This window comes from Amblyomma americanum, chromosome 1 (genome assembly GCF_052857255.1).
Source record: "Amblyomma americanum isolate KBUSLIRL-KWMA chromosome 1, ASM5285725v1, whole genome shotgun sequence".
NCBI classification, from domain to species: Eukaryota; Metazoa; Arthropoda; class Arachnida; order Ixodida; family Ixodidae; genus Amblyomma; species Amblyomma americanum.
Window position 1 is genome coordinate 257472526 of NC_135497.1, and position 21740 is coordinate 257494265.

General features: G+C 47.0%; 1 protein-coding gene, 1 long non-coding RNA gene and 1 pseudogene across 2 annotated transcripts in view; all 3 read left to right on the plus strand.

Moving 5' to 3' along the window:
- LOC144114991 (uncharacterized) overlaps positions 1 to 21740 on the plus strand; it is a 462217-nt gene that overhangs the window by 23976 nt on the left and 416501 nt on the right. The gene's annotated exons all lie outside the window — the stretch shown is intronic.
- LOC144114989 (uncharacterized) lies at positions 43 to 363 on the plus strand. The gene has a single exon (XM_077649088.1). The coding sequence runs from the start codon at positions 49 to 51 to the stop codon at positions 343 to 345; it is 297 nt and encodes a 98-aa protein (XP_077505214.1). The 5' UTR covers positions 43 to 48; the 3' UTR covers positions 346 to 363.
- On the plus strand, positions 4893 to 20747 carry LOC144116436 (uncharacterized; annotated as a pseudogene).

The window sequence follows — 21740 nt, forward strand, 5'->3', positions numbered from 1 at the left end:
GACGATAAACATAGGGTGGCGGCTGTCCACAGCGCTGCGGCCCATCAGATGCTGATGCGGGCGGGCCGCAAGGCCGAGTTTGCGGAGTGGCTACTACAGGTCACCGCCTGCCATGCCGGCAGCCCGCCTGATCCGAACCTTGGCCCGCGGTCCTCGGCCGCGGTGGCTCCTCCGTCTTCGGCAGTGTCGCCTCCTGCCCCGAGTGATGAGGCCCTGGACCCGGACCCCAAGCTGCCGGCCCCTGCGCTGGTTGCTGCGGCACCGCAGGCGCCCGACAAAGAAGCAGAGGCCATACCCGCGGAGGGGCTAGAAATGGACCTGGACCTGTGGTCCACTGAAATCTAGTAAAGCTGTTTGTGCCTGTTTCTGTGTTCAGGAGGCTTCTTAAGGAGGCGAGGATGTGGGATGCACTGGTATCCCCCCTCGTCCCCTACGCCAGCGGCGATCGTGACTTCCCCGTGCACGCTGGCCACCAGGAATGTGGAGAGAAGGCACCCCTGCGACTCTGCTTATTTCCACCCCAGCACTGGCGTGACGTTACGGCAGCGCGCTGCCATCTGCGGAGAGGGTTGTATGCCTAAACCTGATGGCAACGATTGCCTGCTAGGGAGCCAATGTCCGAGGGGATAAAAGGGGGAACTCGCGGCAGGAAAGAGTCTCTCGCCGCCGAACCTGACCTGACTGCCCCGAGGAACCCTTTTGCTGCCCGCCGGCCCCCGAACCCATTGCCGGTCGACGTCAACGACTTGGTGAGCTACTGAACATCTATTTTACGGATAGAACATTCTTCCGCAGTGTGCTTTGCCTCGCGTTAGGGTAATAAATTATTTCCTAGCGTGCCCTGCCGTTGCCTATTTCGTCTGGACCTGCCGTGGCTGCGACTCTGCGCCACGGGTTGGGGAAATGTGTTGCGTACTTGAATAATGCCTGCATGTAGCCGGCACGGAAGCTCTCCTTTCCGGCCGGCTGGACACAGAGTTACCCCATACAGTACCTTACAATATTTCACAGTTGCGTCACAATTAACACTTTCACACGCCGTTCTGTTTCCACCGAAAACCAATATTTTTTCACGTAAATAGCATTTACAGGTCATAAGAAAGACAACTGGTTGGATTTGCAGTGCCAAATACCAGCAGTTAATTTTTTATAGGGACGTACAATATTTTATGGAAAGTGTCATAATTAACCAAAATCTTGACATCCAAATTTCATGACCCACCTGGAAAACACCCGAAGGAGCATGAAATCAATTGCTATTTCAAAAATGTACATTACTTTTGAAAATGTGTTAAAAAGCAGATTCTTTTACTTAGGGCAAAATGTGGCTGCATAAAAATGGTGGGAGACATGCTACCCCTCCCACTGTTGCGCGAAATGTTATTAACTCCATTCTCTTCTTTGCACAGTAAACCACCTTATTTTAGACATGAAAGAGGCACAATTCACCTAAAACAAGGACACCAATGCTAGGTGCAGCATGCTACCAGAAAAACCTGCAAATTGTGTTTGTCCACAATTGTGTACATAGCGTGTCAAAGGGTTAAAGTTGATGTCCTAGAATCCTGGACTTGTTCGACGTCTGCAGGATCATGTGGCTGGCGCTCCACAAATAGCATTAAAGGGAAGCTGAAGCACTTTTCGAAAAAAATGAGTTCTCTACGTCATTTTGTAGCTTTTAGTCCGCAGAAACCGAATATCTCATTCAAAAAGAGCGGAAATAAACGCAAAAAGCTGTTTTTAGAAGAAAACTCGCCCCATCGCCTCAGGGCGCCGAACGAATGCCGCTCTTGCCCGCGATTGGTCGGGACCGTCGTGACGTCATCCACGGGGATCTCCGGCCGGCACCGACGGCTTTGCTGCGTAGCGCGTTGCTTCAGCGGGCTTTTAAGGACTACGTTTTAGAAATTATGGATAATTCAAGCAGTGTTGAACAGTATGGACTTTCACCATGCATGTTCGAGCCATCAGCAGCTTCAGAAAACGGCGGAACCAACGATCGACACCGCGGAGTGCGCCGGCAGCGAAAGTCAATTCGCGGCATTTTCACGTGTTGGAAATCTCGACTGGATGGATGGGTGGATGACAGCTTTCATTTCCACCGGAAATGGGGACCCCTTACTACTCACCGCCCCCGGCATGCAGGCCTGGAGGGCGGGGGCCGGAGCCTCCGTGACTAAAGGCTAACAAATAGATTTTGTCTCTTCGCGGCGTCAGCCGCCAGGCGGATTGGCTTGTTTCTGCCGAGCGGGTTCTTCGCTGCGCAGCAGGGCTTCCCAGCTTTCTTTGCTATCAATATCTTCGTCGACTCCGGTGTAAGCAGCGCATTCCCATAATCTTTGTTTCCAGGTAACTGTGGAACCGCCAAACTGTCGGAATTTGGACGAGCGCGCGCAAACCTATTCCGAAATCATTGAGAACTACAGACTAAGCAGAAAGCTGGTGCCACCACCTGATAAGAAGCTAAGCAAGCCGGAAATTTCGGAGCTCGCAGTGCTGCTCATCAAAACTAGTATGCTGCGAGATATAGTTGCTGCTGCGGTGTATCGAGATAACCAGCAGAATTACTTGTGGCAGATATATGCATACCGCTGCTCGACCACTTTGCCGTTCTGACTCAAGGACAAATTTGTATGAATTCTGACGCCATTGTCGATCTTCAGCCATGACCAAGCGCTCATGAATGAAAATCTTTGCTTTGCTCAGGTATACTAAGCTTATATAATCGGTTTTTTGTTCAGTTAGGTGCAGCTGCATGTGCTGTGCGCTGATGAAAGATTAAGAGAATTGCTTATACTGCCATGAGGTGCAAGCAATCAGGAAAAAGCAAAAAGGCACACAGTGCGTAACGACCTCAAAAAAGTTTAAGACTGTTTGCCTTAAAGACAGTGCTGGAAGTGGCCTTAGCTCAGCGTGGATGTGAACCAGCTGGAAAAGGCAAAGAGTTTACAAACAGGTAAGAAAGTAATATAACGAAAAGAGAAATATTGCAGCACATATTTTGTGCAGGCAGTTTCGGCATGCTGCGTACCACCAGATTGTTTGGTTAACGTGGAAGAGGCTGGGGGAGAACAACCGACGGATTCTACCAAGCTGTTTGCTGAGTGCTGTTCGAAAGGAGTACCATACCAAAACTGGTTTATATGCAGGCTTCTTACACGGAACGCTGGAACGAGAGAAAGCAAACGGCACTGGCAGAAGGTTGCGTTGATCTGTCGTTCGCCAAAGCGCGGGCCGCAGCGGAGCAAGCGCAGCCGGACGGCCGGCCGACTCTTCGTGAATGGCGTCACTTCCGCCAGTTCTCCATCTCTGCCGTCCCCCCACCCGGCGCTTCCAGAAGCGACGAGGGCGTGCCGGCGGCGGGTTTTTAAGAAGCGATTGCAGCTCTGTTTGCGGATAGAATCGGGAAAAAAATTACACACAGCGTTTCATGCGATTTGAAAACCGTTTCAGCTTCCCTTTAAGAGTGGTGTGGGGAAAACAGTTGCAAAACTCTGCTCATAACCACAGAAGCTCTCACCAAATTTGAGAGGTGTGAGAAAAGCAAATTTGTCGACAGGTGTCATTGAGGTGAAGCACCCAGCACACACTGTCAAGAGAGTTGCTGCAAATGTGGAAAGAACGCGGTGCAGGTTGTTGATAAAGAGAAGGCATTTAAAGAGGGAAAAAAGACGAATGGGCACAGAACTGGGCAGTGCAGAGCACGAAGAAGCGAAGCAGAGGAGACGTCTGCCGCGTGAAAGGTCACTCGCATTAACATGCGGGAGGCTTCCCACAGCATGTTGCAGATTCCTTATTTTTCATTCTTGGAATTTTAATCTTTCGGCTACACAAAATTGGAGGCTTTAGCTATATATTTCTTCTGCATTTTTTTTTTTGTTGCTGGCTATTATCAATCATTGATGCCACCAGTAGCTACAGGTGGCACCTATTCATGTGGCCAGTTTTAACTCGTTAGGTTCAAAGGTCCCGCTCAACAGAAAACCCGGTTTCTGTATCGGTTTTACTGGATCATCCTGACTGGTAAAGAGGGTAGTGGCACAGAAAAGTAGTTTTGCTGAAAACAGGCGACCAAGTGGAATCATTAATTAAGGTCACGAATTAGTATTACCAGTTGATATGGACAATGATGTGTTATAAAGCAGTTTGTTATGGCAGCAAGTGTGTTGATGTCTGTGAAAGGGTGCACCAAGGGACCCACAAGCAATCATAGGGACTTTTTAATGCTATCAAGTCATAGTCATAAGGTGAGCGCAAGTGTCCCCTAAGTTTTTTTTGTGTTGGCCATTGTGTAAGGCAGTATAGTGTCTTCATCATTATCGGCTGCTGTATTGAACCATAGTTTCGGGCCATATTGGTAGCATTTTTCAACGGTGCAAGATTTATTCATTAGGTCTCCAAGGTTTCAAATAGTTCTGAAGGTGCACTGCTTGACCCAGAATTGAAGAGGGAATTCAGTTGACTGTTCTTAATGTTTTAAAAAGTTCGAAACCGCAATGTCTACACAGAAGTTTCCCGTAGGGAAATGTGCATGGTGTGCTCATGTCAAAGTTTTGTATTTCAGTGTGTGTCCTCATTTTAGATGGTCGACTTGTTTTTTCACCATTTTCGTTAAAATTGCGCATAGGAAGTAACAGTGCAGTACCCCCTTGCTTTTTCTATCCACATTTTGCAAATAGCCTTCTGTCATTGCCCAGAGAATTGCGATGCCATCCTCTTTTCTTGTTCTGTTCTGAATTTCCTTCTGTTTGTGTGGACTGGCCAATTGGCCAGTAAGACTTATCCTCTGGCAGCAGAAGCAAAGAGACTGCTTTAGCATCCTTTCATGCATTTAATTGCGGTTCATAGGCCTCTAATTGTGGTTCTTGCAACCGGTCTGCAGACGAGCGACCATGTGCGGCACACTGGACTACCTGCCACCAGAGATGATTGAGGGCACTGTGTACAATGAGAAAGTTGACCACTGGGCCCTGTGCATGCTCATCTAGGAGTTCCTGGTTGGCAAGCTGCCTTGCGAATCTGAGACCTCGCAGGAGACGTACCAGCGCATTCGTAACGCAAGGGTCCAGTTTCCACCGTACGTCAGCGCTGATGCCCGCGACATCATTGGAAAAGTGAGCAAGGTTGCCTCTGAGCCAAGTGATGACTTGCACAAGGGACATCTGGTGCACTCCCATGATGGCAGTGCTATGTGCTTGGGCAAACTGAACTGGCACATAGCGATACCTAGCTGGGAAGTACGTCCTGGTGACATGCTGGCAGCAGCACTTGGACACTTGAAGTTTATAGGCTAATGCAGTTCCCAAATCGACACTGCTGTCTCGGTCAGGAGTTGGAAGGTTAATGTGTGCAAGGACGAGCTCTCGTCCTACATCGTTCTTCTATTGTGTCTGTGTGTTTTTCGGCGCTACTGTTTTCTTTTCTGGATCGAAATGAACCATCTAGCCCAAATAGAAAGAAGTTCAAGGCTTAGTAGTTGTCATGGTGCTTGCTCAGAAAACAAGCTAGAAAAGGTTGCCAGTCACGGTCGCTTGAGCTTTAACTGATGGAACTGTGCCCTTTTGCACTTCTTCTGCCTGGTAATTTAATACCCATGTGCTTTCTAATTGTGTGCGTGTGCGCGCGCGCGCTGGAGAGCAAAAGTAACAAGATCGTCTTTTTCCACACACCTAATGTGTCAGTTTAGTCTCCCTTAAACATTTAAAATTGGCACAGTAGCAGCAGAAATCCAGAAGGAAGTTTTTTTTTTCTTGCACTACATGTTCCTGGCTCATTCATCCGGGCGATGGCAACTTTATTGGCTTCTACGACAAGCTGCAAGTTGTGACGCCACAAAGCTTTGTATTTGAAGACATCGAATGAAGAAAAGTACTGCAGGAGAAAAATAGCATTGCGCTGCACTCAGATGCGTCCAGTGCAACACCAGGATTCCTCTTTATTCTTGGAACCATAAATGCAGCCCTTTCTTTCCATCCTGTGATGCATATTCTTGTACCTCGTGCGCATGCCTTTAAGGGGGGACGCGAGTCTTAGAATAGCCAAATATGACCAAAAAATTGGTTTTGAGAAAAACGCATTTTCGAAATGTTTGTGCCTTCAAGCACCTGCTTCGTCGCCTGTGCGATGTTTGACCGTGCCGGATGAGGATTGTTCGAAGTTAAAGCGAGTGTCGACTGCTTCGTCGCCTGTGCGATGTTCGACTGTGCCGGATGAGGATTGTTCGAAGCCTCGGCTAGCGTCGCCCGCCCCAACGCCTGATCAATTTTCCCCAGAATCCAGGTCCGGTCACAGCATATTTTGTCGACACGACACGGAGTTTTACACAGCGGAGGAGATTGCCGTGCGCACGGAACACGCAGACATGATCAACCCCGGCATAGGTGCAAAGTTGGCAACGCAGCCTCAGCTACACTGCAGGCTGCAACATCCTTCGTCGCAGCCTTGAAAAGGACCAGAGAAGGCTGAAGAAGAAAACAACAGCCTTTTTGAGAAATAATGCAGACAAAAAAAAAGTCTCTCTACGAGGTGCAGTGGAGACGGGTCTACAGACTACAGCCCCAGGCAGGTGTAGATCTCCAACGAACCACTCCAGACTACAGCCCAGGACAAGTGCAAATCACCGTCATCATGCACGGGAACTGTTTAGTTACTGAGCTTTTGCAGCCCTCATGTAATAATTGGCAAGACATTAAAAAAGTATTGCCACTGTCTTGGCTAGATTTCAAGTTCACAAATTTTGCTCTCTTCCTAATGGCATTTGCCATCTTGACCTTAGGTTGTCTGTGATACCTTCAGTTTTAGTTTACATATTTAGAATCCGGAGACAGTTTTGAAAATGGGAAGAACATGTCCTTTTTGGTGGGAAATATCACAGTGAAGCTACCGACCATTCATCTTATAATGTATGATCAAACTTCAAATGCATTTTTCTCAGTTTCATATTTTTGGTCAATCTCCTCAGCCTTACGCAGGATTTTGATAACTTCATTTTGTCTCACAAGAATAACCTTGGTACCGTTTTCTTCGGAGAGAAAGAAGGTACCCGATGATATTCTTACTTTTTTGTTTAGGCCACGCATAAATAGCAATGTGCAATTAGCTTAACGAGTTGCAGTGTCAAATACTGTGACCTTTTACTCTCGACATAATATATCAGGATGACATGCCCTTAGAGAAAAACGAAGAAAGTCATCGGGTATGGGAACTCTCCGGCTGTCAATTCATGCAATTAAAACCAACAAAACTCAATTAGAAAGTTAATTAAAACTGCATAAGATATTATCTAACTACACTCTAGGCTTTGTAAGATAACTTTTGATCTAAGACCATGAGCTCAATTATGATTACATTTTTGGAATCAGAAGAGAAAAACGCATCTGTGTGCAAAATTTCATGAGATTCTAGCCTTAAATAAAAAAGTTAGTTTGAAGACCCTCGTCCCCCCTTAAGTTGAACCTGTGATGTCAAGAGTGAGCCATGTACACATTTTGTTGGACTGCGCAGCTAGTGCGTTATTGGGGATGAAATATTAATGACCACTAAAGCCACACACACGCAAAAAAAGAAATTTTGTTACTTGACTTTTTCTTGGACAGCATTGAAAGCTAGAATTGGAAAAAGATTGTGGTGGTCACTTGCACAAGCACCAAATGGACCTCTCAAAGAGCAACTCTGAGGGCTTCTCAAGGTTCACATATTCAAATCAAACCTTTGCTGTAGGTTCTCCTCCCCACATGGGTCATTTCCACAAAGTTTAGCAGAAATGTGTCATTTCGGGTGATTTCCACGGGCAACATTATATTTGGGATGTCGCAGACATTGCCTGCACGTTGACTAATGCTCGCTGCACAAAATTTTCCCACTTTCAGTGGTGGTCCAACTGCACCATTTGCGCCATTCTGCTACAATTCTACTTGTCTGCGCCTCGCTGCCCAACGATGTGCAACTTGCGCCAAGTGCGCCACCTTTTCCTTGCTAATTTAACCATAACACAACCGTAGAACGCTTATAGCTTCTATTTGTTCTTGTTCTGGCAACCAGCCCCACGCACGCCGATCAGCTTGCTTGTTGGCTTGCTTGTCAGGCTATGGCTTGTCCCTTGTCTATAAGTTTCCTGCGCATTCATCCAGCGTTGAGCAACGGGAAATCGCCAACACGCGGTTCGAAGAATGAGCAAACGTAAGTATGGTCTCTTCATTAGGCGCTTGCGTTGTTGTCGCGAAAGCTGTTATCACAAAGTTGAAACTCGCCGGCGATTACATTGCAGCGACCCAAACAAGTTGTCGGTGAATCGCATCGTGCAAACGTGTACTACCGCGTTGCTACTAAAGCGACAGCGAAGCAAACGTCATGAAACGACATAGTCTGCGGCATATATAGCGTGAAGGAGTAGTATTATAAAACAATGTCTTCGGCGATACTTTCACGCGATTAGCACCGGGGAGGTCGGCATCTACGAGCGAAAACATTTCTGGTCTTGTTCGCTCGAGAGCGCCGATATTGTTGCTAGGCCTTTTCCGGTTCACTTCAAAGCTAAAGCTGACGGCACTTCGGAACCAATCGCCGACGCTCGCTAGCCGAAATATTTTTTTATCGTCGTTGTCGCTTATCGCATATTGTATACAAAGAAGAAAATACGCTTATGTCGGCGGCGCCGTTGGCTGCGATGCGAGCACAGGGCCGCCGGTAGCCGTGTACTCAGCTGAGCTTGTGAAGCATTGGAGCTCTCGTTCCTGTTTAACGTTTGACAGTGGACATTGTTTTTCATAAAATGTACTATTTAGGTATCGCTTTATCTCGCAGAAATTATTTTGCTTGAAAGAAGCGGCAGCCTATGTTTGCGTTGCCGGCGGCGGAGGCGCGCAAATTCGCTGTAGTCTAGAGTTACTCATTATGCTCACTTATACAGTAACTCTACGGTAGTCAATTGCCCCGTAGTTTGTGTGGTGCACCGGCCGAACTTTGGACACTTCTCGCGCGGCAGACGTCTACGGCTCTGGAGACTAGTTCTTTGTTATGCGATTGCCGCTAGCATGTAGGGTAAGTTAGTTTCAGGTATAGTGAACTAGAATACTGGTCTAGTGGTGCGAACGGAGGTGCGCGGCAGCGGAGCGGCTGAAGCAAAACGCCTCTCTTCGCCGCAAGGGGCGCTACCGCGCTTTTTTCTAGCTCCGCGCCTCTGCCGCCGTGCTGGCCGGGCAGTAGGAACGGCTCAACACTTGCTTTTTCGCGCCTCACTGCTGGTGTTCTAGGTCCCAATTCTGCACGTCTGTTGGATTGGAAAACATTTACTTCGTCAGAAAAGGCAGAATGTAGACTATCCGTGCTAGGTGGCTATCAGTCCACGGCTGACAGCGACCTGGGTAGCCCATTCAATGACCCGTGTTTGAACTCCCAAGTCTGAGCTGACCAACACGGCCTCCCACTGCTCGAGAGTAGGAACCTGTATTAGAGATTTCGGGGGCAGCTCCTCTTTACAATTCCACAATAGGTGATCATAAGTGGCTAAATCACCACATAATGTACATGCAGGGTCGTATTCACCGGGGTAGAATTTTGACAACAGGCAAGGCGTCATGAAGGATCGCGTCTGGAGTCGCCTCCAAGTGGTCTCCTGCTCTTTATTAAAGGCTTTGTCTGGAGGAAGGAATATCCTCCTTTCAAGTTTAAAATGAATAGTAATATCGTGAAAAGATGATAGGCCGTCGTTCGAAAAACTCTCAGCAACGACAGCGTCCCCTGCTCGGCTGATGAATCCTCGAGCTGTTACGTGTGCCGCTTCGTTACCAGGGTTCCCCGAGTGAGCCAGGACCCATATCAATTCAATAATTCTGTCTAAGTCTTTGGTTTAACCCAATATGCTCATTGCTGCCTGAGAAATTCTGCCCCTCGCATAATTGCGTATGGCAAATTTAGAGTCGCTGAGTATGGTAGTAGCTTCTGTGTTAATGATAGCAAGGGCGATTGTCGCCTCTTCTGCCGTTTCCGAGGATTTCGTTATGGTAGTGCCGGAGACTATCAGTCTACCTTGCGTATCCACCGCCGTTAGTGCGAACGCTTGTTTCTGGGAATATTCTGCGGCATCTACATATACTGCATGTTCATCTTGGTTGTATATGTTGTGTAGAGCTTTTGCCCTAGTCCTTCTTCTCCCCTCGTGGTGAGCAGGATGCATATTCTTAGCTAGTGGCTTAACTCTTATTACCTTAGCGATGCGTTTAGGTATCTGTGTTTTGGTATCTTGGGGTGGCAACTGTATGCCTAGTCCTAAACGATCAAGTATGGTTCTTCCTGCTTTGGTACGGGAAAGCCGGCCTCTCTGCATCGTTAAGTGTGCCTCTGTAAGCTCGTCTAAGGTGTTGTGTACTCCCAAGCCCAGAAACCTTTCGGTGGAGGTAGAGTTCGGTAGCCCTAATGCTACCTTGTATGCTGTTCTAATCATAGACTCTACGTTGGCTTTTTCACTACTGTCTAATTTTAAGTATGGGAGTGCGTAGACAAGCCTGCTTATTACAAATGCTTGTACTATTTTGTAAAGTTGTCTCCTTCACTCCCTTCCTTTTGCTTGCAATTCGTCTAATTAGTCTTACCGTCATATTGACGGTTGTCTGGAGTTTTTCTAGTGTTTCCTTGTTCTTCCGGTTCGACTGAAGCAAGAGTCCTAGGATTCTTATAGTTTGAACTTCCTTTACAGGGAGCCCTTCCACCCAGATTTTCAGTGGAGGCGGAGGTTTGTAATTTTTTGCTCGAGGGCCCCTTGGTTTGTATCTGATTAGAAATAATTCGGACTTGGAGGGCGAGCAGGTTAGCCCTGCTTTACCCGCCAGGTCTTGTATTGTCTACAGCTTGTTGCAGGGTATCCTCTATCTGACCATCGCTACCAGTTGTGGTCCATAAAGTGATATCATCTGCGTAGAATGTGTGTTGCAGCCCCGGGATGGCTGCTAATTTAGAAGGAATTTTAATTAGTGAGAGATTAAAAAGGAAGGGTGACAGGACTGAGCCCTGTGGCGTTCCTTTACCTCCAAGTGAGATACAGTCTGATTTAATCTCTCCCACTGCTATCTCTGCCGTTCTGTTACTGAGAAATGACATGATGTACTGGAAAGTTCTTTCCCCTGGGTTGATGTCCGAGAGATTCCTTAAGATAGCATCGTGCGTGACATTATCAAACGCCTTGTTCAAATCCAAGCCTAATATGGCTTTAGTTCCTCTGCTGCGTTCCATGTCTATTATGTCTGCCTTGAGTTGCAGCATAACATCTTGGGTAGAAAGATTAGCCCTGAAGCCTAGCATGGAGTTAGGGAGTAAGTTATTGTCCTCAGCATATTCTTGTAGCCGATTGAGAATTATATGTTCCATTAACTTTCCTAAGCAGGATGTTAAAGAGATTGGGCGTACATTCTTTATACACAATTTCTTGCCTGGCTTTGAAATGAATGTAATCTTTGCATGTTTCCATTCTTGTGGAATGTTTCCGTCTGTCCAGTATTTGTTCATGAGATCAGTGAGTGCTGTCACTGACCCTGCGTCCAAGTTTCTAAGTGCTTTGTTAGTAACACCGTCAGGCCCGACTGCAGACGTGGTGCGTAGTTGCCCCATGGCAAGCCACACTTTCGACTCCGTAATCTCAGCGTCCAAGTCCTCGTTTGGTGTTCCCTGATAGTTTGGCAGCGGTCCATCTGGGGTTGTGTTTAAGTATTGATCTCGTAGTTCCGTTAAGAACTCCTCTGTGGTGCCTTGATACTGATGCACTAATCTCGTAAGTTGACCTCGTTTAGTTGATTTAGCCTCTGTGGGGTCAAGAAGGTGCCTTAGCAGATGCCAAGTTTTCCTGCACTCGAGCTTGCCATTCATGCGGTCGCAAATTTGCTCCCATTGTTTGTGTTGAAGCTCTAGAGTATATTTTTCAATTAGTCTCTGCAACTGTGCAATTCTCTTTTTAAGATTTTTGTTGTGTTTGTTCCTCTTCCAGCGGTTTTGCAAGCTGAAATGTGCTTCCCACATATGCAATAACCTAGAGTCAGTGACTTGTCCTTCTTCCATGCCGATTTCGGCTGTGGTAGCCTTAATGTCCATTTTTAGTGATTCCACCCAGTCCCCGAGATGTTCAATTACTGGGTCTGTGCTTTCATCTTTTTGTCTTTGTTCTCTTATTACCCTGAACTTGTCCCAGTCCATAATTTTTACTTTGTTGAAGACTGATTTATGCTTTGCTGTCTCAAAGGTGGTAGATATAATGTAATGGTCACTGCCTAGCGTGTGTCCTGTGTTAGTCCATGTTCGGTTTTGTATGTTCTTTGCCAGGGTTAGGTCTGGCGACGTGCTTTACATATACTGTTGCCTAGTCTCGTGATTTCTTGGGGGTTGTTCAGGACAGTTAGGCCTAGATTTTGGACCACTTGCCATACCCTGCTGCCTTTGGGACCGGCTCTAGTGCATCCCCATTCCGGGTGTGGTGCGTTAAAGTCCCCTACTATTAATAGCTGGGCTTTAGTCGCTAGTTTCAGAGTCTTGATAAGTAATTCCGGTATACCGGTACCCTTATCCTTGGGTGTGCTATATACATTAAGCAGAAACAAAGTTGTATCTCCTCGTTTCTTGAATAAAATCTCAAGGAGGACGTAGTCTTCCTTTGAACTTTCTATGGAGTGCTGTAGAGCAGTAATATTGCGTTGCAATAATACGGCGGTGGACACGCTCGTAATTGAGCCGGCATCATATCCTGGCGGAAGAAACGCCTTATAGCCCGGTAATTTGACCGCGCCACTAGCTTCTTGTAGAGCAATAATGTCTGGTGGACGTTGTTGTGCTTGAATGCAGATTCCCCCGTTTGCGCCGGAAGCCTCTGCAATTCCACTGCCATACCTCAATTTGTTGCGACGGGGCCATATTGGTGATCCACTCTTTGCTGTAATGATGTTAAGCTGTTCTCCAATGCGGTCAGCTTCTCCATCACTTGTTGGAACATAGACATTACTTGAGTTTGGAACGGTCTGAATTCCAGTGCTAAGGCATCTACCTTAGCCTCTAAGTTTCCTACTCTAACCTCTAGGCTGTCTACCTTGTTCTAAATGCTATCCACTCTTGTAGTGATTGCATTAGGGTCAGCTCTTAATGGAGCGGGCGTAGCCGGCTGAGGTACATCGCCTGCAGAGGCTTCGGCAGCTCGTTTGTTTTGGGTATTCTCCGCGGGGGGAGGGGGTCTTTTAACTGCGGTGCGTTTCTGTTTCCATAGCCTCGCATGCGGGAATGGGTGCTTTAAGAGGGGCTTGCACAGGTGTTTGCTGTGACTGTGCTCTTTGCTCTCTCGAGGCTATGACAAGTCGACGAAGCTCCGCCATTTCTTTCTTTAGTCTGGCGTTTTCCTCGTCACGCGCCTTAAGCTCTTTGTGGAATTGTTCTATAAGTTCCTTCTCCCGAGCGCTCATCTGTTGGGAGGCCGGATTTGGCCAGTTCACCTTTCTGTTGGTTCGGCTGCTGCTTCTGCCTCGGTCTGAACTTATGCTCTTCTCTCCATCAGCCGCCCCACTCAGCAGCGGGAAAGAACTGGATCTATCTCTGCCCTGGTTCCATGTTTGGTTCCTCGCCCGGCTCAAAGATCGGTGCCTGGATCTCGGGTGATGCTCCACGTGATGTTGGGCCGCACCTTCCACGTGATGCTGGGCCGCACCCTCGTTAAGCCTATGTGGTTGTTGTCTCCAGACCACGAGGCGGTGCTTGCAATTCCGGCTCCCGGTGTGGTGTGCCCCATGGCACACGATGCAGTCGGGTTTACATGTGAGTGGCTCCCCATCAGGAGGTGCAGGATGGTTCTCGCCACATCGGTGGCACAGGTTGGCTTTGGGTCTGTAGCAGACGTCGGCTCTATGTCCGACTCTCCTGCAGTTGTAGCAGGTTTCGACTTGTTCCCGGAAAGGGTGCACATGGAATACGGATCCCCAATAGTAGATCTGGCTCGGAACTTTGTTCCCTTGGAATGTTATCTGGATCGTTTTTGAATGACCCAGCTGACGAGCGTCCAGGATCACGACACCCGGGTTGCGATTAATGAAGCCTTGTCGGACTTCCTCCGGTGAGCTTCCGTCGTAGGCTTGATAAATAACACCTCTGACTGAGTCGTCTGGCGCTGCTACATACGTCGCCACTTCATAGGTGTGATCTCCAAGCTGGAACGCTTTGACTTCGGAGTACATTGCAGCTCGCTGGCGTGCCGGGGTGCTTAGAGTGAGCGTGTTGTTATTAGAATTAACACGCATGGTGTCTTCAGTTAGTGCGGCCTGAAGAGGAACCTTGGCTGCCGCGCACATGGCGAGTTCGAGTTGGCGTGGCGCAAAGTCGTTTAAGTTCCAGCCTCGCGGACGGCAGACTATTTTGTAGTCGCTCTTTGGGAGTTGCGGTAGCGGCACTCGCCTTTTGATAGCGGGTGGCTTCCGTTTCTTCTTGGCAGGAACGCTGGAGTCATCGTTGGCGGCGTCTTGCTGCAGGCGCCGGGCGTGGTCTTGTAGGCGAAGAACGGTTTCCCATTCTCCGGACGCCAGCTCCGCGGGTGAAATGTCATCCCCCACGACGGTGTAGTTCATAGTTGAGGTCGTGTGAGCGGCCGGCTGGCTCGAACAAGCGAGCGCAGGGCCCAGGGCCCTGAGGGCACGGCAGCGTGTAGAGAAGTCCGTGAGGCACACAGAAAAGGGCGTTGACTTGCCAGAACTGCTGTTCGCGGGTACGGGGCAATGCTCCGAAGATTTCCCAAAAACGGCAGCTCAGAGAATGCAGTATTTCCGCCAAAAGTTGGCTGTGAAGCGAGAGCCCATGTAGAATACATCCACACAGCTCGGTGTCTTCGTCTTCTTCCTGCACGTCTGTTAAGGTTCACTTATTTCTGTCGCACCTAGCTGAGTGCGTGGGAAAACGAGTAATGGAATGAAAAACTTTTATAAGCTAGTCGACAGCTTCAGGAGTGCGTGCGACACTGTCTATAGCGAACGTGTTGTCACTGTTGGATTACCTAATAGAACGTGTAGGTTTCAGTTACCTGATGACAAGTAGAGTGAGCCAGGATCCAGCCGGGCATCTTAACTGAATTGTGCGCCAGTCTTCGTTCCGGCTGCAATACCCATACCCAGCGCCTGAGCAGACATTCCTAGTTATACTGGAATCTGCCTTGCACTTAACAACCTTTCCCACTCAGTTTCTACGGGAAACCTCGAGCCTGGCATCCTCATTGCCATTTTGTAGGCAGATGCTGGCCAGCAAAGCTGTCCCAGTGACACGCAGGAGCTTGATGATAAACTCTAGATGCAGGCGCAACATGCAGATGCAGCAGGCACGGCACTTAATTCTGAAAATACCGCCATGCCACTCTACTTGCACTGTAGCGCCAAGTGAAAGGCGGCTAATATTCTAATGGCGAAGCTTGGGCGTGTTGGTGGTGGATCATTCTTAAAACACAGCGCTAACAATTCGAGGGTGCAGAGACAATAGGTAAGGGGCGATCGAAAGAAACGTGAACAGAGCGGAGCCTATAGGCGCTCCGCTGTTCGCATTGCTTTTGATTGCGCTTTTACTTCGGTGGTAGCTAAAGGATGCCAGAGTCGTCCGTAATGCTTTCTAGGATGACTCTAATGTCTTTTTCTTTTCTTACCACCGAGGTAAAAGCGTGATCAAAAGCTATTCCAACAGCGGAGCGCGTAGGCGCCGGGTTCGCATTTCTTCCCATCGCGATCGATAGTACACACGAGCGCTCATGTGTATGTACGTCTCGTCAATGTGCGCACGTATTGTTAGCGCTGTTCCGTATTGTTAGCTGCTTGGTTATGTCGCAAAAAAAAAAAGATGACGTTTTGAAGACAAGCTGTGAAGGCTGTCTGAATTTGCTTCTAATCACCAAAGAAGCGACAACGAACTCAAGCCAGCCGAGTTCACTCGCATGAACGACAAGGGTGACTTTCGTTCCTCTGCAGGGCCCCCTCTACAAATTGTAGCTGACCTGGAAAATACTTATGTGGCATGCTTTAGCCTCCTATAAAGCTACATGCAGACAGTAAGTACCCTTGATATTGTGCAGGTGTTCAAGGCAAAAGCAGAGATCTGGCTCTCTGGCCACTGTGAAAATTTGGCAGCCGAGCTCATTGCTGTAAGTAGTGCCTAGCTATCACTACTTTTTGCATAACAAAACCGCTTTCCATTTTTGAACGACCGGAAGTAAAAAGATTCTTAGTACCAGAAGATTAATCGGTGCGCTTAGACCTGGAAAGGACCTGTTAGGGTGAAATTCCATTGCACATAATTTCGGCTGGTTCCTCGAAGAATGTGCCTGCCAGGAAGCCAAGATTTGCTATTTTTTTATTGCGAAGCAATACTACTTTAGGTCGCACTTCAGCCCGTTCCGTGGCGAGGCGGTGGTAGGCACCATTGACCTTTAGCGTGACCTCACTGCGTGACGTCACACCACGTGACCTAGAGTGACGTCACACCAGCTGTGTAAAAACGGGGCCCATCTCACACCGTCGCGAGGCGAGGCGGTAGCCACCAACGGCGGCGTAACTCCCGCTCCTCTCACCAGGGGCGCTACGGTCGGTGTGACGTCACACCAGCTGTGTAAAAACGGGGCCCCATCTCACGCCGTCGCGAGGCGAGGCGGTAGCCACCAACGGCGGCCTAACTCCCGGCATACACGGATTCGACGGATGACTTCCTCTTAGATGATGATTCACTGTAAGTCGTAACACTAGCATAACCCAAGACTACCACCAGCCATACTACCAGCTGATCCGAGAATAACACACTATTGCTTCGCAATCACCAGGCTTAACCAAGCTAAGCCACGGCCGTTTTTTCACAAATCATGTAAACATCAGGAACGTTTCATAGAAGTTATTTTGTGTCGACTACGCATTGGACACACACACCTTACTCACAACTTCTTACTGACAAAAAAAGACAAACCTCTCTGCGAAATGTGTGGCGATGAACTCACAGTAATTCACATTTTAATTGTATGCACAAAACTGGAACAACTGAGGAAAAAATATTTCACAACATTGTACAATGAATACATCCCACTACACCCCATGTTACTTTTAGGAGATCAAGCACTGGTTGATTTTTCAAGCATTTTTAAGTTTCTCAGAGAAGCCAATGTTTTATACAAACTTTAGATATAAAAAGCGTAACCTTTAACAAAAGCTCTAACCGTGTGTTTGGCGCATCATAGCCTCAGTTGCTTTTGCGCCATTAATATCGATATAACTAACAAATATTTGCACTTGCAAGGCAAGCCTTGCCTAAAATTGGTTTGAAATTGTTTTTAATTGTGGGTAAATTTTTGTGAATAAAATGTGTTTCTGGGGCTGCTGAACCGCTTCAGGAAAAGTTATTTAGGAGATCACTCGTACAGTGCCCTCACAGATGAATCACTAAGGTAGCTCAATAGTCGCATGTGAACAAAATCAGCATAGTAAGAGATGCACCTAAACAAATTACATCCACCAGCAAAACTATGAGCATTTCGCATTGCCCTCTGTCGGTAGCAGACGATATAGAGCGACGCGATTTTTCATCATCGCAAAAATGCGCAAAAGCGCACATGCAAAAATGCATGGTGAGGAAAAAAAGGTGCCTAGGAGGTTACGTTGAAGTTAGTTGAAGCCAATAGCATGCAAGTTTCTTAACTAGGAGCGTATTATGCACCCCATCGTTAGGACGATGCGGAGAAACATACACAAGCTCCTGAAGCAGCAGCGACGGCGCTGCTAGAAAAAGTTGCAGTGGCGCCATCTGGTGGCTTCTACGCCAAAGAGCACGCCCGCGCCCTCCCGTTCACGCCACTAGACCAGTATTCTAGTTCACTATAGTTTCAGACTACAGTATGATGCCAGCTCTTGTAGGTCACATACTAACGGAAGGGCTGATAGTATTGCGACGGCGTGTTTCTTTTGCTGCACAAGAATTAATATGAAGTTCAAGAGTAAACAATGTTCAAGTGTAAGGAAACAGTATTCATATAATTTACTTTTTAGCTTGGTGTACTGGGAAAGAATGTCGCCAGTGCGATTATTGGGAAAGGTGATTTTTTGTTATTAGAGTTGTTGGTGTCCTAATTCTCAATTCTAGAAAATAAGTTAACTGGTGTATTTTCTTGTTCTTTCTAGGGCAAAGTACAAAGTTCAAGGAGTCTGTGCTCAATGAAATTGACAGCAATGACCCCATTCATCTTTGGTGCAAAAATGGAGTTGAACACACACAAGCACTCTGTGTTGTCTGCAGTTGCACTATTGATTGCTCACAACACGGTATTGCTGCAGTAAAATGTCATGCGACAATGGAGAAACACATCCATGCGACTGGAAAGAACAGAGGCAAAAATGGAAACCTCCAGCCTGCTAAATTGGTTCAAGCGGCTTTGAACTTTTCACCAGGAGCATCTAGCACCTCTCTACAAGATCAAGTTTGCAAGGCCAAAGCAACATTTTTTGCCATGTCTATCACAACCTAGTGCATCCCATTTTCATGGGGTGACACCACAACGGAAATCTACCACACAATGTTCTCAGACGGCAGTGTTGCCAAGGGCTTCAGATGTGGCAGGTCGAAGCTGTCACGCATTGTCTGATGGACTAGGCCCATATTTCGATTCAAAAGTGGTGGATTGAACTATGTCATCTGGGTGTTTTCTATTCTATCATGAATAGAATTCTAACTTGAACACCGAGTGCAGTAACTTGATGTGCTTGTGAGGTTCTTCTCTGAAGCAGAACAGCATGTTGTCGTGGAACATGTCCAGTCATATAATCTTGGACGGGCCACCGCTGAGATCATTCTCGGCTGTGTAGAAGATGCACTTGTTCAAGTGCCACAACAGGGCATCATTTGTTTCTTTAGTGACGGTCCTAACGTCATGAAGAATGTCAGAAGAAAGCTAGAACAGCATCCGACATCAATGATGTCGGCCACTGCAGTTTACACAAAGTCTACAATGCTTTTGCAAAGGGCTTAGATGCTTTTGGATCTGATGTGGAAGAAGTGGTAAAAAATGGTTACGATTACTTCAGATCTGCTGTCCGCTCAGAGCTATTCAGAGAAAGCCAGGAAGTCCTAGGTATTCCTTCGCATGTGTTTTTGCGACATATGTCGAACAGGTGGCTGACTTTACAAGAATCACTGTGTCGTTTTCAAGAGCGGTTTGATACCATTAAGGACTACTTTGAAAAAGCAAACAAGACTGGCCAGCGGTCTGCCACCCAAAGTCTTCATAACAAACTGGCGGCGGTATTCTCGCAGAAACCACTCTATGCTAAGATACTTTTCCTGAAGAACTGTGCTGAGCTATTCACTGACTTTCAGAAGCTGTTTCAGAAACAAGGACCACTTTTGCACATTCTTCATGCGGAATTGTTATTAATTCAGCGAGTTCCTAGCCGCTTCTTACGCAGTGAAGCCTACCAGGGCAAGACTTGATAATCCGAGGAGCCTTAACCTGCAAGACTCCACACTGTGTAAGACAAAGCCCGAGTTGGGTATGGATACAGATGATGCAATGTGGACCTGGGATATCCCTGAAAGAAAGCGTTTGCGGCTTGGGGCCCGCACTTTTTACATAGCATGCTCACAAGACTTGGTGCAAAAGCTACCTGGTACAAAAGCTACCTCTTGAAAACAAACTGCTGTAACATGCAAGCATTCTTGACTTGCACTTCACAGATGCAGACTTGGAAGCCCGCTCAGTGCGATACCTTGGTTCAGAACTGCATCAAGTGCTACAGCTGAATGAAGTGTCTTCATTAATTGATGAATGGTACATGCTGAAATGCGATCCAGTGAAGAGCAGCGAAATTGCAATGCCTGAAAGGATTGACAGCTCATGGGCTAAAGTATTTCAACGGAAATCAGCTGCTAGTGACCAAAAGTACCCACTGCTTGCAAAACTTGTGAAAGCCCTCGTGGCTCTCCTGCACGGTAATGCAGATTGCGAGAGAGGATTCAGTAAAAATAAGCGTCTTCTTGAGGGCCATGTCTCCTAATAGCCTGAATGGACTACAGCAGGTTAAGACGTATTTGCAAAGGTATAACGGGGTGCCGTCAAAGTACCCCCGTCACCTAAGCTGGTCCGATGTGTAAAGAAGGCAAGGACATGTTATGCAGATAGGCTTTAAAAGGAAAGTGAAGATTCGGAGGTGAGGAAGCCTGCAACCACAGACCCAGCACAACGCCATTGCTATGGAACGATGAAAAAGAGCTTAAATGAAAGGGTTGCATCATGCCGTGCATTACTTAAACACGCAGAAGAGACACTCTACTGGCTTCGCTCACAACAGCATGGAGCAGGTCCACAGTGGGCAACTGTTGTTAGCTGAAGGGAATGCTTGCCTGGGTACTGAACTTCTCGAGCTTGACGAGCTGAAAAAAAGAAGTAGCAAAAGCCACTGACGGAAAGAACTTTCCGTATTTTCATTGTGCAATATGTGTGGCATAAATAGATAAAATCATTGTTTATGTTTTAAAGCTTATTTTACAGTGTAAACAAGACATGCTCAGATGTTGCATGTAGGCACGTCTAAATAGCAAAGTTATTTGTACTTTTGATACAGCTATGTATGTCTAGTCATTCTCTTATTGCCGACTGCACAAAATTGTTTTTTGGCATTTCTAATCACTTTTTTATTGTTTTATTCCATAAAACAGTTCTCACTAGTGTAAAAGTGCTATTTACATAGGCAAATAAAGTCTGTTTGCAACATACCATAGTTTCCTGCTATGGGCACACGAGCTAAATGGCTATGCTGCGTCAGTCTGTCTTGCTTCTGTCTATTTGCTCTAAAAAAATACTGAACAATTGTGCAGTAGTAATAAGCTGTACCAAATGCCATGTATTTACTTTTCTCCTGCTCCAACTGATCCAAAGCTCATAATTTTGTGCTACAGAACTGCTACAAAATGGTAATGTGGCTGCTTTTAAATTGCTACTAAACAGCCTTTTTTCCTGCTCCAAAAATTGCTCCAAATCTAAGATTGGCTGGACCACCACTGCACTTTGTGTCAGGTCATCTGAGGCATTTTGTGCATGGGGTACCGTTCAGTCACTGTTTCAGCCGTTTAACCTGTGCACAATTTTTTTTCAGTGATGTTTGTGACGTCGTCACTGAGTCGAGGAGAGTGCAGTCTTTGGCCATATAGTATTGGTTTCGGTTTGCTGCCTTAAAATAGTTCCACTCGATATAATGAAAAATGGTTTGCTATGCTGGATAAACGGGACTTCAAAGAATATGATGCGATTATGAACTCGAAATGTCCAAGACTCTTAGGGATGCCTGCAACCCACTGGCTGAAAACAAATTGCCAGCTTACGCCACACATGTGCAATTTGTGCTAGCGACAAGAGCAGTCAACAGCTAAAAGTGCACATCTGCTGCTTCACATGAGCAGTTGGTGCCTTGCTGAAGTGGATTGTGCCAGTAGTGTGCACAGCAGTGCCCACATGCATTTGTTTCCCACCAGTTGTGTAGCGGACAAATTTTGGTATGCTTCCTAGAGGACACCACATTTGAAAAAAAATGCGAACTCTATAAATTATTCTTGGGATTCCATGATCCGCAAACACTTCCCGTGAATGAAACAGGTCTTATTCATTTGATCACATGGGAGTGCCTGCACTCAGCATAGTCTTCCTTTTTTTTTTCAACAGTTGTTTAACACACGGCCTGCCGACCGAATTTTCCTTGATGAGGTACTGAGTCACCCCTGAG

Bases quoted from the DNA above. Each gene is read 5' to 3' on its own strand.
- LOC144114989 (XM_077649088.1), top strand. From the start codon at position 49: ATGCTGATGCGGGCGGGCCGCAAGGCCGAGTTTGCGGAGTGGCTACTA.